Consider the following 15,310-nt stretch of genomic DNA (forward strand, 5'->3'; position numbering starts at 1 on the left):
AAGCTATAAAAATTGGCAGTTACATATGGTTCAATCTAAAAGCATGTGTAAAAATGTCATATTTACTACAATATAGCAATATCTGTAAATTTTAATGGAAAAAGATTGTATCTCATCACTTTAATTTTTATTTGATTACTTTTATGATTATTTTATTCAGTAGTCTGGATTGTGTGCTTACCATGTGCCAGCTGGTATGACAGACGTAAGGACACAGTAAGGGCTAAGCACAGAATAAATATATTTTGATAACTCTGTGAATGGTAAATTTAAAATGACACAATAATGTGATGCTATTTTAGTTAAGTTTAGTAATTAAAAATGTATCTTTATTTATGCATATGTATAATGTACTATGATCCAGCGGATGTTGGCAATTTGAACTTCCAGATGTTCAAGCTGGTTTTAGAAAAGGCAGAGGAACCAGAGACCAAATTGCCAACATCCGCTGGATCATGGAAAAAGCAAGAGAGTTTCAGAAAAACATCTATTTCTGCTTTATGGACTATGCCAAAGCCTTTGACTGTGTGGATCACAATAAACTGTGGAAAATTCTGAAAGAGATGGGAATACCAGACCACCTGACCTGCCTCTTGAGAAATTTGTACGCAGGTCAGGAAGCAACAGTTAGAACTGGACATGGAACAACAGACTGGTTTCAAATAGGAAAAGGAGTGCGTCAAGGCTGTATATTGTCACCCTGCTTATTTAACTTATATGCAGAGTACATCATGAGAAATGCCAGGTTGGAAGAAACATAAGCTGGAATCAAGATTGCCAGGAGAAATCTCAATAACCTCAGATATGCAGATGACACCACCCTTATGGCAGAAAGTGAAGAGGAACTAAAAAGCCTCTTGATGAAAGTGAAAGTGGAGAGTGAAAAAATTGGCTTAAAGCTCAACATTCAGAAAACTAAGATCATGGCATTCAGTCCCATCACTTCATGGGAAATAGATGGGGAAACAGTGGAAACAGTGTCAGACTTTATTTTTTTGGGCTCCAAAATCACTGCAGATGGTGACTGCAGCCATGAAATTAAAAGATGCTTACTTCTTGGAAGAAAAGTTATGACCAACCTAGATAGCATATTGAAAAGCAGAGACAGTACTTTGTCAACAAAGATCCGTCTAGTCAAGGCTTTGGTTTTTCCTGTGGTCATGTATGGATGTGAGAGTTGGACTTCTTTGGAAGGAATGATGCTAAAGCTGAAACTCCAGTACTTTGGCCACCTCATGTGAAGAGTTGACTCATTGGAAAAGACTCTGATGCTGGGAGGGATTGGGGGCAGGAGGAGAAGGGGATGACAGAGGATGAGATGGCTGGATGGCATCACTGACTCGATGGACGTGAGTCTGAGTGAACTCCGGGAGTTGGTGATGGACAGGGGGGGTTGCAAAGAGTCAGACACGACTGAGCAACTGAACTGAACTGATAATGTACTATGCAAGAGTTGTATATACATACACACACATATATATATATATATAAAATACATACATGTGAGATAAATATATCACGACAAATGAGAGTTAAAATGTGAATGTCAAGATCATAGATTGGCTATATTTGGGGTGTAGGACAATTATGGATAAATTTAACTTTCTAATATATATGTTTAATTTTTTCCCTATGCCTGTATACTCGTTATAATTAATCAGGGGAAAATACATTTAAATAAAAGATTGGTATAGAGGACGGATTAGGATCAGAAATTGGGGACTGGAATGAGAATGATTTACAGAGCTTTTACCATATGTTACAACTTTGAATTATTTGATTCTTAAGCTATATCCAAAGTTCAGGTAAAAATATACTTTTGGAGGAAATGCATTTTATCCTTTCTGGCAGTTTTTTCAATTCAACAAATCAGACCATCTGGAAATTGTGATCAGATAGAGGTTTTACAGCTTCATTCACTGAGTTTGCTTTGGGATATGCCTGGGCTTGCCCGGTGGCTCAGTGGTACAGAATGGGAAAGAACCCACCTGCCAGTGCAGGAGACGCAGGAGATGTGGGTTCAGTCCCTGGGTGGGGAAGATAACCTGAAGGAGGAAAGGGCAAGCCACTCCAACATTCTTGCCTGGAGAATCCTGTGGACAGAGGAGCCTGGAGGGCTACAATCCATGAGATCGCAGAGTCGGACACGACTGAACTACTGAGCATGACACCAGGTAGAGAAGAATGAAGACGTTGGTCAGGCACAAGACTGATAAAGGCATTTAAAAAAATTTACTGAAGTATTTATAGCCATAATATTTAAAGCAATGGTAAAATTTACTGCAGTACATTTAGATAATTTGTTATCAGATTGAGGCCTCATGATTTATGATTATATATTTTTATCTGTCCACAGTAAATTTCAAAAGAAATCAAGGTTCTATGAATACTTTGCATAACAGCTCTATGAAAAGCAAAGTTTAAAAAGTATAGCATACAAGGTAAAATTTTAATTTATTTGGATAAAACAGAAATTATTTCAGTTAGATTAAATATTTATTTTAATAATTATTTATGTCAGGTGTCCCTGGGTTTGAAAAATATAAAGAATTTTTTGCTGTGTTTGTTAAGGCTTTGGGACTATTAAATAAAACACATTAAATTACATCCTTAAGGTTACCAGGTAAAAAAACAGTGACTGTCACTTAAAAAAGTCTTTAAATATTTTAATTGATACTGGACTCTATGCTCTGAAATTGTCCTTTCAGTTCAATTCAGTCGCTCAGTCGTGTCCGACTCTTTGCGACCCCATGAATCGCAGCACGCCAAGCCTCCCTGTCCATCACCAACTCCCGGAGTTCGTTCAAACTCATGTCCATCGAGTCGGTGATGCCATCTAGGCATCTCATCCTCTGTCGTCCCCTTCTCCTCCTGCCCCCAATCCTTCCCAGCATCAGAGTCTTTTCCAGTGAGTCAACTCTTCGCATGAGGTGGCCAAAGTACTGGAGTTTCAGCTTTAGCATCATTCCTCCCAAAGAACAACCAGGGCTGATCTCCTTTAGAATGGACTGATTGGATCTCCTTGCAGTCCAAGGGACTCTCAGGAGTCTTCTCCAACACCACAGTTCAAGAGCATCAATTCTTCGGCACTCAGCTTTCTTCACAGTCCAACTCTCATATCCATACATGACCACTGGAAAAACCATAGCCTTGACTAGACGGACCTTTGTTGTCTTTTACTGTATATTAATAAGGGCTTCCCTCATAGCTCAGTTGGTAAAGAATCTGCCTGCAAAGCAGGAGACCCAGGTTCAATCCCTGGGTCAGGAAGATCCCCTGGAGAAGGAAATGGCAACCCACTCCAGTATTCTTGCCTGCAGAATCCCATGGACAGAGGAGCCTAGCAGGCTACAGTCCATGGGGTCACAAGAGTCAGATACGACTTAGGGACTAAACCACGTATACTAATACACTTTTCTAGAGTTTCTAACTTAACTTGAAAATGTGCTTAGAAAATGGAAGAAAATATTTTCTAATATCCCTATATATCAAGTGGTATACCATATACTTAAAAAGATAATAACTGTTCTATTAATAATTTTCTAACATCTTAAAATTCTAGCATTCTCAATTAAAACATGTAAATATATGTGAGATGTTTTATATATACATGTGAAATAGATAGCATAGACAAGTGCTAAATTTTAATATTAACCTATAGTTATCACAACTAGTTAGGAGTCATAAGAAAGTGTAGAGGTTAAGAACAGTAGGGGTCCTGGAGTGGACTGCAGTGGTTTGAAGCGCTACTGTGTGATCCTGTGAGAGCCAAACATCTTTCAGATAAAAGTTGTGTTCAAATGTTACATTTCAAAATGCCAAATTTGGGAAGGATAGTGGAGAGAAACAGTGACTCTTCATTGGCACTAATTCCACTGTGTGTGTGTGTGTGTGTGTGTAAGGATGGTGAAGTAGCCTTATAGGCAAGAAGGAACTGTGTAGAACTTAAAGATGATGTTTTGGTCTATAGAACATATATAAGATTTGCAAGAATTTCTAACAAAGCAAATACATAGGATGTTTCAGGATAAGATCAGAACCTGTGAACTCACATTCAAATCTTTAGTAGAATTATTAATTACATTAAAAATGTGAAGTTAGAAGTCAAGCAATTCTTCCAGTGCAGAATGAGTGCAAAACATTTAAAGGAAAACACAGTGTTTTTATTTAAAATGTGGGACTGTTGGTTTGAGGTTTTCCATGTGTAAAATACAAATGTTTATTAGGGAGGATCTGCAATCCTTTTCAGGTCTAAGATTTCTGAGGTCAGAGGAGGTTGTAAGCATTTTGCTACAGCTGAAGCAAAGCTATAAGTGCCTGCCTCAAAGCTGAAGTAGTTTTAAACCTCAGAAGATCTTTTTGATTTTAGGCAGACGGACACAAGGGCTTCCCAGGTGGCGCTAGTGGTAAAGAATCCATCTGCCAATGCAGGAGACACAGAGATGCAGGTTGGATGCCCGGGTCGGGAAGATCCCCTGGAGTAGGAATTGGAAGCCCACTCCAGTATTCTTGCCTGGAAAATCCCATGGACAGAGGAGCTTTCAGGCTATACAGTCCATGGGGTCACAAAGAGTCAGACACGACTGAGCGCACACACATGGAGAGGGACACAGTGAGTTCAATACATTTTTCATTTAGGCTGGGAAGACGCAATTCAATTTATGTTAAATGGGAATAGAGGGGCTTCCCAGGTAGCACTAGTGGTAAAGAACCCACCTGCCAATGCATGAGACATAAGAGACATGGGTTTGATCCCTGGGTTGGGAAGATCCCCTGGAGGAGAGCATGGCAACCCACTCTAGTTTTCTTGCCTGGAGAATCCCATGGACAGAGGAGCCTGGTGGGCTACAGTCCATAGGTTCCCAAAGAGTCGAACATGACTGAAGAAAATTAGCACAACAAAGCACATGGGAAATTATACTCAATATCCTGTAATAACCTATAATGGAATATAATCTAAGAAAAAAATGGGAATAGAAAACACTCACAATTCAATAAGCCAAGTGTTACTATCACAATTTAAATGATGTAATCCTTTACCAATTAAGACCCAATTAGGGCTTATGTAATTTTATGGTTATTTCAATAAAGCATTAATTATATTGGAAACTAAAATTTCTTCAAGCATATTGCACTGAATATGCCTCAGACTTTATTGCAAATTGTATGATCCTTAATTTTGAGTAGTTTTGGTAATTGAATAATGTTTTCTAGTAAGGAAATAGTAAGGTGTAAGTAGTAAAACATTCATTGATTTCAAACCAGTGAATGTGATGAAATAGCATTACATTATCAATTAGAATAACTCCAGTGTTATTTCAGATTTTACATAAATATTGGCAGAAAGTAACTGGGAAAATGACCTTTCTTCCCCCTCACATACTTGAAACACTAAATTTTTTTTTCCCTCACAGCCTTCACACACTAAATTTTCATCAAATTTCATAATGTATCATTAACATTTTAAGAACATTGTGAGAATCTTACAACCTGATATGCTAATGCATATCTCCTCCAGATTAGAGCAAAGAATAAATCAAACCATAACAAAACTAAAGACAGATTCCAAACCAAAGAAACATTCCTTTCTAGATCAGTGGAGCAAGATTAGAGGTGCTTTCACTTGTTTTCCAACTTGGAACTGACTTTGTTTCTTCTTCGTACTCACCATTGTGCCTGCAAAAATGAAGGAGTGAGATACTTGAAAACTAGACATAGAGGGGAAAAGAAGACTGGCAGTGTCAGAGGCTTTAAAAAAATATGGTTTTGTGCTTACAAATCCTAGTCAGTGGGAACTAACCACTGCTCCTTCAATTTAACCCCATGGGCCTGGCATTTGAAAATTGTTTCTAAAGCTTGATGCCTTCAATACCTTCAATTTCAAAACAATAAAGACAGAGGATGGACTGATGGAAAAAAGCCATTTTTTTTTCTTATTTTTTTTCATAATGGTGACTTACTGTAGTAAGAATTAATATTAAGCTACATTTTATTTTCAAACAAGTTTGTTAATATAGAAAAAAGTATTCTTTCCTTTTCATGGATGAGAACATTAATACTTGAAATTAAAGTCACTTCACCTCCCCTACCCCCATCAACCCCATGCAAACTGCCAATCACAAAATGGAGACTAAAAGCCACTAATGTGGTTCATTTTTAGCATACTATTGAATTAAAGTGTAACCATCAGTAACAGGGCTTCCCTGATAGCTCAGTTGGTAAAGAATCTGCTTGCAATGCAGGAGACCCCAGTTCAATTCCTGGGTGGGGAAGATCCACTGGAGAGGGGATAGGCTACCCACTCCAGTATTCTTGGGCTTCCCTTGTGGGTCAGCTGGTAAAGAATCTGCCTGCAACTTGGGAGACCTGGGTTCAATCCCTGGGTTGGGAAGATCCCCTGGAGAAGGGAAAGGCTACCCACTCCAGCATTCTGGCCCGGAGAATTCCATAGCCTGTATAGTCCATGGGGTCTCTAAGAGTCCAACCTGATTAAGTGCCTTTCACTTTCACTAGTAACAGGTAGATATTTACCATTGTCTTAACACAGTCTGCATTGTCCATAATATTCAATATGAGGAAGCAAACACACACTGAAATTTCATAAACTGGTTTATGAGAACAAGTGTTGGATGTCTCTCCAGCTTCTTATAATTGCTTAAGAATCTTGGGATTCCCAAAGTAGATGGGGGAACATTCTAAAAGATTATCTTTAAACAGTTATCAAGCGGCATGCCTCATTTCCTAACCACTTAGTCTTTGGGCTTTTTCTTGCCTATCATCTGAAAGAGTCAGATACCATCTTCCAGGCACAGGGTCTCCACAGATTACTGGAAGTGAAAACTAACCTGGAGAACTGGAGAAACTGCTGGCTGCTAGCAATCATTTGGAGGGAGCTTACTGCCTCTGTTGGATCCTCCATAACTGGGAGACCAAACCGGTGCTGGCCTTGGGGCAAGGATCGGGCACAGGATGGATGGCACTAAGAATCAGCAAACCAGAGAGAGGAGGCAGGTAGCATTCATTTTTCTGACAGAATAGTGACTAACGGAGAGGAGGAAGCCTCCAAAGTACAAGTTAAAGGTCACATAATTTTTGTGGCAATTGTTTGAAGCCATTTGAGAAAATGTACTAGTGTTAAGTGTTTTTAGTTGAGTTTGTCCTACTTGGAATGACAGGTTTTCCCATCTCTTTCATTCACCTTCTTCATTCTCTCTAGATGACCTCAATGGGGATTAGGGGTTTAGGGTGGGAGTGGGGAGGCCATAGAAACAGAACAAGTTCAGCCATTGATGGACCCATTTGTAAATGGGTTCATCATCATCAGTGTTAGTCACTCAATCGTGTCTGACTCTGTGACCCCAAGGACTGTAGCCCTCCAGGCTCCTCTGTCCATGGAATTTTCCAGGCAAGAATATTGAAATGGGTTCCCATTTCCTTCTCCTGGGGATCTTCCCAACCCAAGAATTGAACCTGGGTCTCCTGCATTGCAGGCAGGTTGTTTATTTTCTGAGCCACCAAGGTTAGTGACCTGCTTTAAGAACTTTCACCCAGTCCCTTTCCTTTCATCAGATCCATTTCTTTTTAACCTTATCCCACTGCCCAGCTTCTCTGTCTGTCTCCTCCTCCTCCTTCCTCCCAGTGTTCTCCTCACCTGTCCACCGAAATGGCTGTCATAGAGTAGATGCTGGCGAACACCGCTGTGATAGGAAAGAAGTTCTGGAAGCGACAGTAGTTGGCGCCGAAGTACCACTCGCTGTGCAGCGCATAGATGAAGTTGACCAAGGTGTTGAAGGCGGCCATGGAGGCGTCGGAGAAAGCCAAGTTCACGAGGAAGTAGTTGGTGACGGTCCTCATGCGCTTGTGGGCCAGGATGATCCAGATGACGATGAGATTCCCGAAGACGGCCACGGCCACCACCATGCCGTAGGCGAGGGACCAGAGCGCGATGCGCCAGGACGGCTGCACGAACTGGTTGGTGATATTAGACCGGGACTGCGAAGGCGCAGGGGAGGCCGCAGCCAGACCCAGCGGGGAGAAGGAAGCGGAAAGATTGCCGGCTTGGACGAGCAGTTGCAGCCACTCAGTCTCAGCCTTTCCCGCGGCTGCCCCAGGCTCGAGCGCACTCAGGTTCCCGATGTCCGCGCCGGCCGTTCCCCCGTTGGTCCAGTTCGCGGCTACGGGGAGAGAGGCCATAGCGATGGGTGTGCAACCTGAGTCCCCTCGCTCACCCACCGTCAGCCCGGCCCGTCTCCCGCGAAGTTCTTCTCCGCCTCCCAGTCGCTTCGCTGCTGAGCGGACCTCAGCCCCGCCCCGAATCGAGGTGGAGAAGGTACCACAGCCCTTGCTGGTTAAGGGATGCTTTGACCCTGTAGGTGATGGGGAGAAAGGAGGCGCTTTCTCCAAAAGCGACTTTGAGCATCTATCGGGCAAGAAGGATGAGACAGTCTGAAAAAAGTGATGTTAGGGACTGGCGCCAGCGGAGACCCTCCGGGAATCACTCCTGCTGGAGTTCCCGGGGCACCAGCTGAAGCGCTGAGGTTCAGGAGCCGCTGCGATCTTTATAGTCTCTTACAGGGCTCTGCTTCGGTGACGTTGTGGGGGCCGCGGAGCTGACAACCCCTTTTTGGAAGACGACTGCGCTCCTTTCCTCCACCCCCGCCCTCTGGGTTTCATTCATTCGCTACTCGCTGGAGCTTGGCGGGTTGACAGGCTCAAGGAAGGGCTGCACTTTCTTATATGTAATTAAAATCTTGACAAGATTGTTTTTCGTCTTTTAACTTCAAGATATTTTGCTTAAGTCCCTGCTTTCAGCTGTATTGTGGACTTTTATTTTCTAAACCAATTAAACCATTCACCCCTAAGGCATAGGCAAAGTCCCAGAAGATTTTCTGGCAAGATCGCCTGTGGGTGCAGTTAGCTGAGGACTGTGAGAACCGCTCGTTTGTTCACTGGCTTTTGGAATTTCACTCAAATTTCTGCGTGTGTGTTTCTGTTTTCCCTTCTCAGATCCCGTTGCTTTTCCCGCTTCCCAAATCCACCCATTCCCTCTCTTCCTGTAATCTCAGTCACCAGAAATTTGTCCCCTCCTCTCTCCTAACCCCCAGACAGAGAGAGACTTTGGCCCAGAGGATTCTCTCAGCTTGGAATGCCATAACATACTGAGGGTAAATCAGAAATATTGAGATGTAGGTCTTCTTGAAACACAAGGACAAGACTTAAATTTCACCATTTCTCAGCAATGAATGTATCCTATGAACAATCTACATAAGTACACAGGGCTATAGTGTTTTGAACATTTGGAGCCTTGGCTTTTAGGGCCTGATCATGTGGATACACTGATGAGAATGAGACAAATGAGCTTTGGCTGTCAGCAGGTGAGCTGGAGTGTTCTGTGGAGTGTGAGCTGGAGTCTGTGCTTAGGTGGATCTCACCAGCCATTTATCAGGAGAGCCAAGACTCTCTTTTATATTAGTCTCTTGTGGAAGGGATTTAGGGCTACATGTATTTTAGCAATCTCCCCAAAACACTTGAAATCTTTTTCCCCCTACTTGAGCTCTTTTTTCCCCCACTTGAACTCTTTGTGCCTTGATTTCTTTACTTGAAAGTGAAGATTATTTTTTTAAATCTACATTTCAGGGTAAACAGGGGGATGATAACAGCTTTTCAACAATACCAAGCAGGAGAGAGACCTCAATAAATGTTAGTGCCCTTCTCTCTTGTTACAATATGCATTACATAAAACATTTTCAGGTAAGATGTATTGGAGAGCAAGTTTGATTTGCTTCAAGAGAACGTAGCTTGTGATTTGTGAACACTATTCTTTGGTGTAAGTATCTATTCCTTAAAAACCCTAATTATTGCATATATGGACTTAGAGTGATGAATAATATTCTTTTTTTTTTAGTTTTTATGACAAAAAGTTAGTGTATAGAAATAAATTTGAGGCACCCTAATAATAATTCTATGGACACAGCACTGCTTCAAAATAAATGCATGCTGAAAATGATAATTATCAAAGGTTATTATTTTCTATTTTTTCCCAGAAAGACCTGAAAAACATGTGATAAATCATAAGTTAACAGATTCCACACTTCCTGCTAATTAATTCTAAATTAAATTGTTTTCTTTTGAAAGGCAAATTACTTCTGTCAATTTACCATCTTGAAATTACTTAAGTTAAAATGAAAGTCTTCCTTCCCTAATGAAATGAAGGAAGAATTTTTTTTTAAAGTTCTTTCACATGACACACACCATTTATCAAGATTATGAAATGGACCACGTTGTGGTTTGGTAATTATAACTTTAAATATTTGATCAAAATATGCATGCTGCTGCTGCTGCTAAGTTGCTTCAGTCGTGTCCGACTCTGTGTGATACCATAGATGGAAGCCAACCAGCCTCCCCCATCCCTGGGATTCTCCAGGCAAGAATACTGGAGTGGGTTGCCATTTCCTTCTCCAATGCATGAAATGAAAAGTGAAAGTGAAGTCACTCAGCCGTGTCCAACTCTTAGCGACCCCAAGAACTGCAGCCTACCAGATTCTGCCACCCATGGGATTTTCCAGGCAAGAGTACTGGAGTGGGCTGCCATTGCCTTCTCCACAAAATACGGATAAAAGTTACTTATTCGTGTAAAAATCTATTCAGTTTACACTACTGTTTTACTTTTTTGTGTTAGTTGCTTCAGTCGTGTCCAACTCTTTGTAACCCCATGGACTGTATCCTGCCAGCCTTCTTTGTCCATGGGCTTTCCCAGGCAATAATACTGGAGTGGGTTACCATTTCCTTCTACAGTTACTTGTCCATACAGATCATCATAAGTCTGTAATTTTGTCCTCATTGTACTTACACAGAAGTAGAAGTGATATGACAGAAAATGATTGACAATGGAATTAGGAGAAGATACAATAACAGGCATTTAAAAGGTTGATATATGGCAAAACAATACAATATTGTAAAGTTAAAAAAATAAAATAAAAACAAACAAAAAAAGTTGTTTTCTTTCAGAAGAAGATAGGGATCCAATCATAGCTTTCCTTTTAGATCTGCCTTACATGGAAAGACTTTCCATGTGTCCTAGTAGAGTAGTTATTGTTCATGCATTGCTTCAATCATTCCTTTAATGTGTATTGAGTGTACTTCTTTCTAGTTCAGTTCAGTCGCTCAGTAGTGTCCGACTCTTTGCGACCCCATGAATCGCGGCATGCCAGGCCTCCCTGTCCATCACCAACTCCCGGAGTTCACTCAGACGCACGTCCATCGAGTCGGTGATGCCATCCAGCCATCTCATCCTCTGTTGTCCCCTTCTCCTCCTGCCTCCAATCTCTCCCAGCATCAGAGTCTTTTCCAATGAGTCAACTCTTCACATGAGGTGGCCAAAGTACTGGAGTTTCAGCTTTAGCATCATTCCTTCCAAAGAACACCCAGGACCGATTTCCTTTAGAATGGACTGGTTGGATCTCCTTGCAGTCCTAGGGACTCTCAAGAGTCTTCTCCAACACCACAGTTCAAAAGCATCAATTCTTCAGTGCTCAGCTTTCTTCACAGTCCAACTCTCACATCCATACATGACCTCTGGAAAAACCATAGCCTTGACTAGATGGACCTTTGTTGGCAAAGTAATATCTCTGCTTTTCAATATGCTATCTAGGTTGGTCATAACTTTATTTCCAAGGAGTAAGCATCTTTTAATTTCATGGCTGCAGTCACCATCTGCAATGATTTTGGAGCCCCCAAAATAAAGTCTGACACTGTTTCCACTGTTTCCCATCTATTTCCCATGAAGTGATGGGTCCAGATGCCATGATCTTAGTTTTCTGAATGTTGAGCTTTAAGCCAATTTTTTCATGCTCCTCTTTCACTGTCATCAAGAGGCTCTTTAGTTCCTCTTCACTTTCTGCCATAAGGGTGGTGTCATCTGCATGTATGAGGTTATTGATATTTCTCCCGGCAATCTTGATTCCAGCTTGTGCTTCTTCCAACCTGGCATTTCTCATGATGTACTCTGCATATAAGTTAAATAAGCAGGATGACAATATACAGTCTTGATGTACTCCTTTTCCTATTTGGAACCAGTCTGTTGTTCCATGTCCAGTTCTAACTGTTGCTTCCTGACCTGCATATAGGTTTCTCAAGAGGCAGGTCAGGTGGTCTGGGATTCCCATCTCTTTCAGAATTTTCCACAGTTGATTGTGATCCACACAGTCAAAGGCTTTGGCATAGTCAATAAAGCAGAAATAGATGTTTTTCTGGAACTCTCTTGCTTTTTCAATGATCCAGCGGATGTTGGCAATTTGATCTCTGGTTCCTCTGCCTTTTCCAGCTTGAACCAGCTTGAACATGTGGAAGTTCACGGTTCACGTATTGCTGAAGCCTGGCTTGGAGAATTTTGAGCATTACTTTACTAGCGTGTGAGATGAGTGCAATTGTCGGGTAGTTTGAGCCTTCTTTGGCATTGCCTTTCTTTGGGATTGGAATGAAAACTGACCTTTTCCAGTCCTGTGGCCACTGCTGAGTTTTCCAAATTTGCTGGCATATTGAGTGCAGCACTTTCACAGCATCATCTTTCAGGATTTGAAATAGCTCCACTGGAATTCCATCACCTCCACTAGCTTTGTTCATAGTGATGCTTTCTAAGGCCCACTTGACTTCACATTCCAGGATGTCTGGCTCTAGGTCAGTGATCACACCATCAAGATTATCTGGGTCGTGAGGATCTTTTTTATACAGTTCTTCTGTGTATTCTTGCCACCTCTTCTTAATATCTTCTGCTTCTGTTAGGTCCATACTATGTCTGTCCTTTATCGAGCCCATCTTTGCATGAAATGTTCCCTTGGTATCTCTACTTTTCTTGAAGAGATCTCTAGTCTTTCCTATTCTGTTGTTTTCCTCTATTCCTTTGCATTGATCGCTGAGGAAGGCTTTCTTCTTGGTATTCTTTGGAACTCTGCATTCAGATGCTTGTATCTTTCCTTTTCTCCTCTGTTTTTTGCTTCTCTTCTTTTCACAGCTATTTGTAAGGCCTCCTCAGACAGCCATTTTGCTTTTTTGCATTTCTTTTCCATGGGGATGGTCTTGATCCCTGTCTCCTATACAATGTCATCAACCCCATCCATAGTTCATCAGGCACTCTATGTATCAGATCTAGACCCTTAAATCTATTTCTCACTTCCACTGTATAATCATAAGGGATTTGATTTAGGTCATACCTGAATGGTCTAGTGGTTTTCCCTACTTTCTTCAATTACAGTCTGAATTTGGCAATAAGGAGTTCATGGTCTGAGCCATAGTCAGCTCCTGGTCTTGTTTTTGCTGACTGTGTAGAGCTTCTCCATCTTTGGCTGCAAGGAATAAAATCAATCTGATTTTGGTGTTGACCATCTGGTGATGTCCATGTGTAGAGTCTTCTCTTGTGTTGTTGGAAGAGGGTGTTTGTTATGACCAGTGCATTCTCTTTGCTTCTTTCCAGAAGCTATACCAGATACTAGGGATATAGCAGTGAAACGACTAGATACGAACCCTGTCTTCACAGAACCTGCAGTCTAGTAGTATTTTTGACATTGAGGTGAGAATCATGAGTAATAGAATGGGAAGGCACAGAGAGCAATGGAACTATGTCACCAAGGAAGTGGATGCTGTACCCACTGGATTCTTTTAACTTTGTTTAAAACTTTTCTTTGTGAGGATAAAGTGAAGTGCTAAAATGAAGATAGACTTAGCAGAAGCTTATGCCTTGAAAAATAGGAAGGCTTAGGAGATAAAGGTTAAGGAGGAAGTTTTCCAACTAAGAGAATTTGTTGAATAATCTGGCCATCATAGCTCCAGAATCTGAATCCTGCTTTTATCTAAGCCCACTCTGCTGATTTCCTAATTCTTCCTCATCCTCTTTCTGTTAAGAACTCCAAAAGTCTGAGCCTTGAACTACCAAGGAAAGAGGCCAAGAGGCCAAGATGCACCTTCTAACACACTAGAAGGTGACTTAGAGAGGTATCCAATGCTCCCACAGCTAGAATCAGGAAGTATGTTTGAGTATGTGCCTATGGAAATATCTGAGGATCCTGGGAAGTAGGCCAAGCATGGTACCGAGGGAGACATTAATAGGTTTTAGATTTAGTGTGTAAATCTTGGTTTGATGGAATAAATGTAATACAAATTATGATCGTTTATGTGAGTGTTTATAGTTTGTTCCTAAGAACCAAGAAATGTTTGCCCATTTTACTGTGCATAATAGATTACATTTTTCCAAATTTTATTTACTCTCCATATTTTTATTTATAATAGTTACTGGTGATGTGCCTCATTAATTTGCTAACAATTTATATTAATAGAATGGATCCTGGCCATGTATTATTTTTTTCCTCTCTTACAACTCAAGGAAACAATATGGCATATTTCATGCTTCTAGTTTTATTTTTAACAGGCCTCCCCAAAATAAACATTTCAGGATAGAATTTCAGGCACCGTTGCTGGCTAGTGAAGGAGTTATTTTCAGAAAGGAAAGGTTGTCAAACTTCCAGATTTCTGTCTCTGGCAATAATCTGTTTGACAGTTCTCCAGCACTTTTAGTTTCAGTATGTTCATTATTCCCCATTATGTTGAGATATTATTTTTCATCAGTATCATTTCCTGGTAAGTCTACTCTTTGACTCTCGCTTTATTGGTTTCCCTTTATTATTTCATTGTACCTGCTTGGCAGTTACACTGAGGTCATTTCCACCCTCTGAGTTTTGGGCTCCTAAAATCAGAGGGCTCAGTATTGCTGGCAACCCACCAATTAATCAATAGTAGATCATCTCCACTTAATTGTGCGGACCGCTACTCAGCAATATTTGCTGTCTACCAGACACCCTTTCTATGATTGGTCTATGATCGGTTCCCAGCCATTCTTCAGTTCTCTTTCTTCTCCATCTTCCTCTTTGTGTTTAACAAATTATGTTGTTTGCAAAGTATCTGACAGAAGAATTTCACATTTCTGTGCATTCCATCCATCTCTTAGGAATTTATTGTCTCTGTGAAAGTGGTTTATCTTCTTTCATTTGTGCTATGCATTCTTTCAACAATTCCTATCCTCTCTCTCTCTTAAACACTTGACTTTTCTTTAAGACTGAGGCATATTTAAGAATCTATATGAAATAGCCCTTTTCCTGATTACATTCCATTTTGGTTACCACTGTTCTCTCTCTTCTTTTGTTTCTAGATGAAATTTTTAAACAAAATGTCTAAATTTAATATTTCCACTTCATCACTCACAGTATCTTTAGGTATGAAAATACTTAATACTGTTGTGTCAGTGTTTAGTCCTATCAATTCA

General features: G+C 40.8%; 1 protein-coding gene across 1 annotated transcript in view; it reads right to left on the reverse strand.

Moving 5' to 3' along the window:
* The window catches only part of TACR3 (tachykinin receptor 3), an 86,865-nt gene extending 78,531 nt beyond the window's left edge, over window positions 1-8,334 (reverse strand). Inside the window, exon 1 of the mRNA XM_086407800.1 lies at window positions 7,652-8,334. Within this exon, the coding sequence (XP_086263926.1) occupies window positions 7,652-8,193 (542 nt within the window). The 5' untranslated portion in view covers window positions 8,194-8,334. The remainder of the gene's footprint in view (window positions 1-7,651) is intronic.
* Window positions 8,335-15,310: the final 6,976 nt, after the last annotated feature.

Source organism: Bos grunniens, chromosome 6, assembly GCF_055505025.1.
Source record: "Bos grunniens cultivar Pamir isolate PY7600 chromosome 6, Bosgru_T2T1.0, whole genome shotgun sequence".
Classification (NCBI taxonomy): Eukaryota; Metazoa; Chordata; class Mammalia; order Artiodactyla; family Bovidae; genus Bos; species Bos grunniens.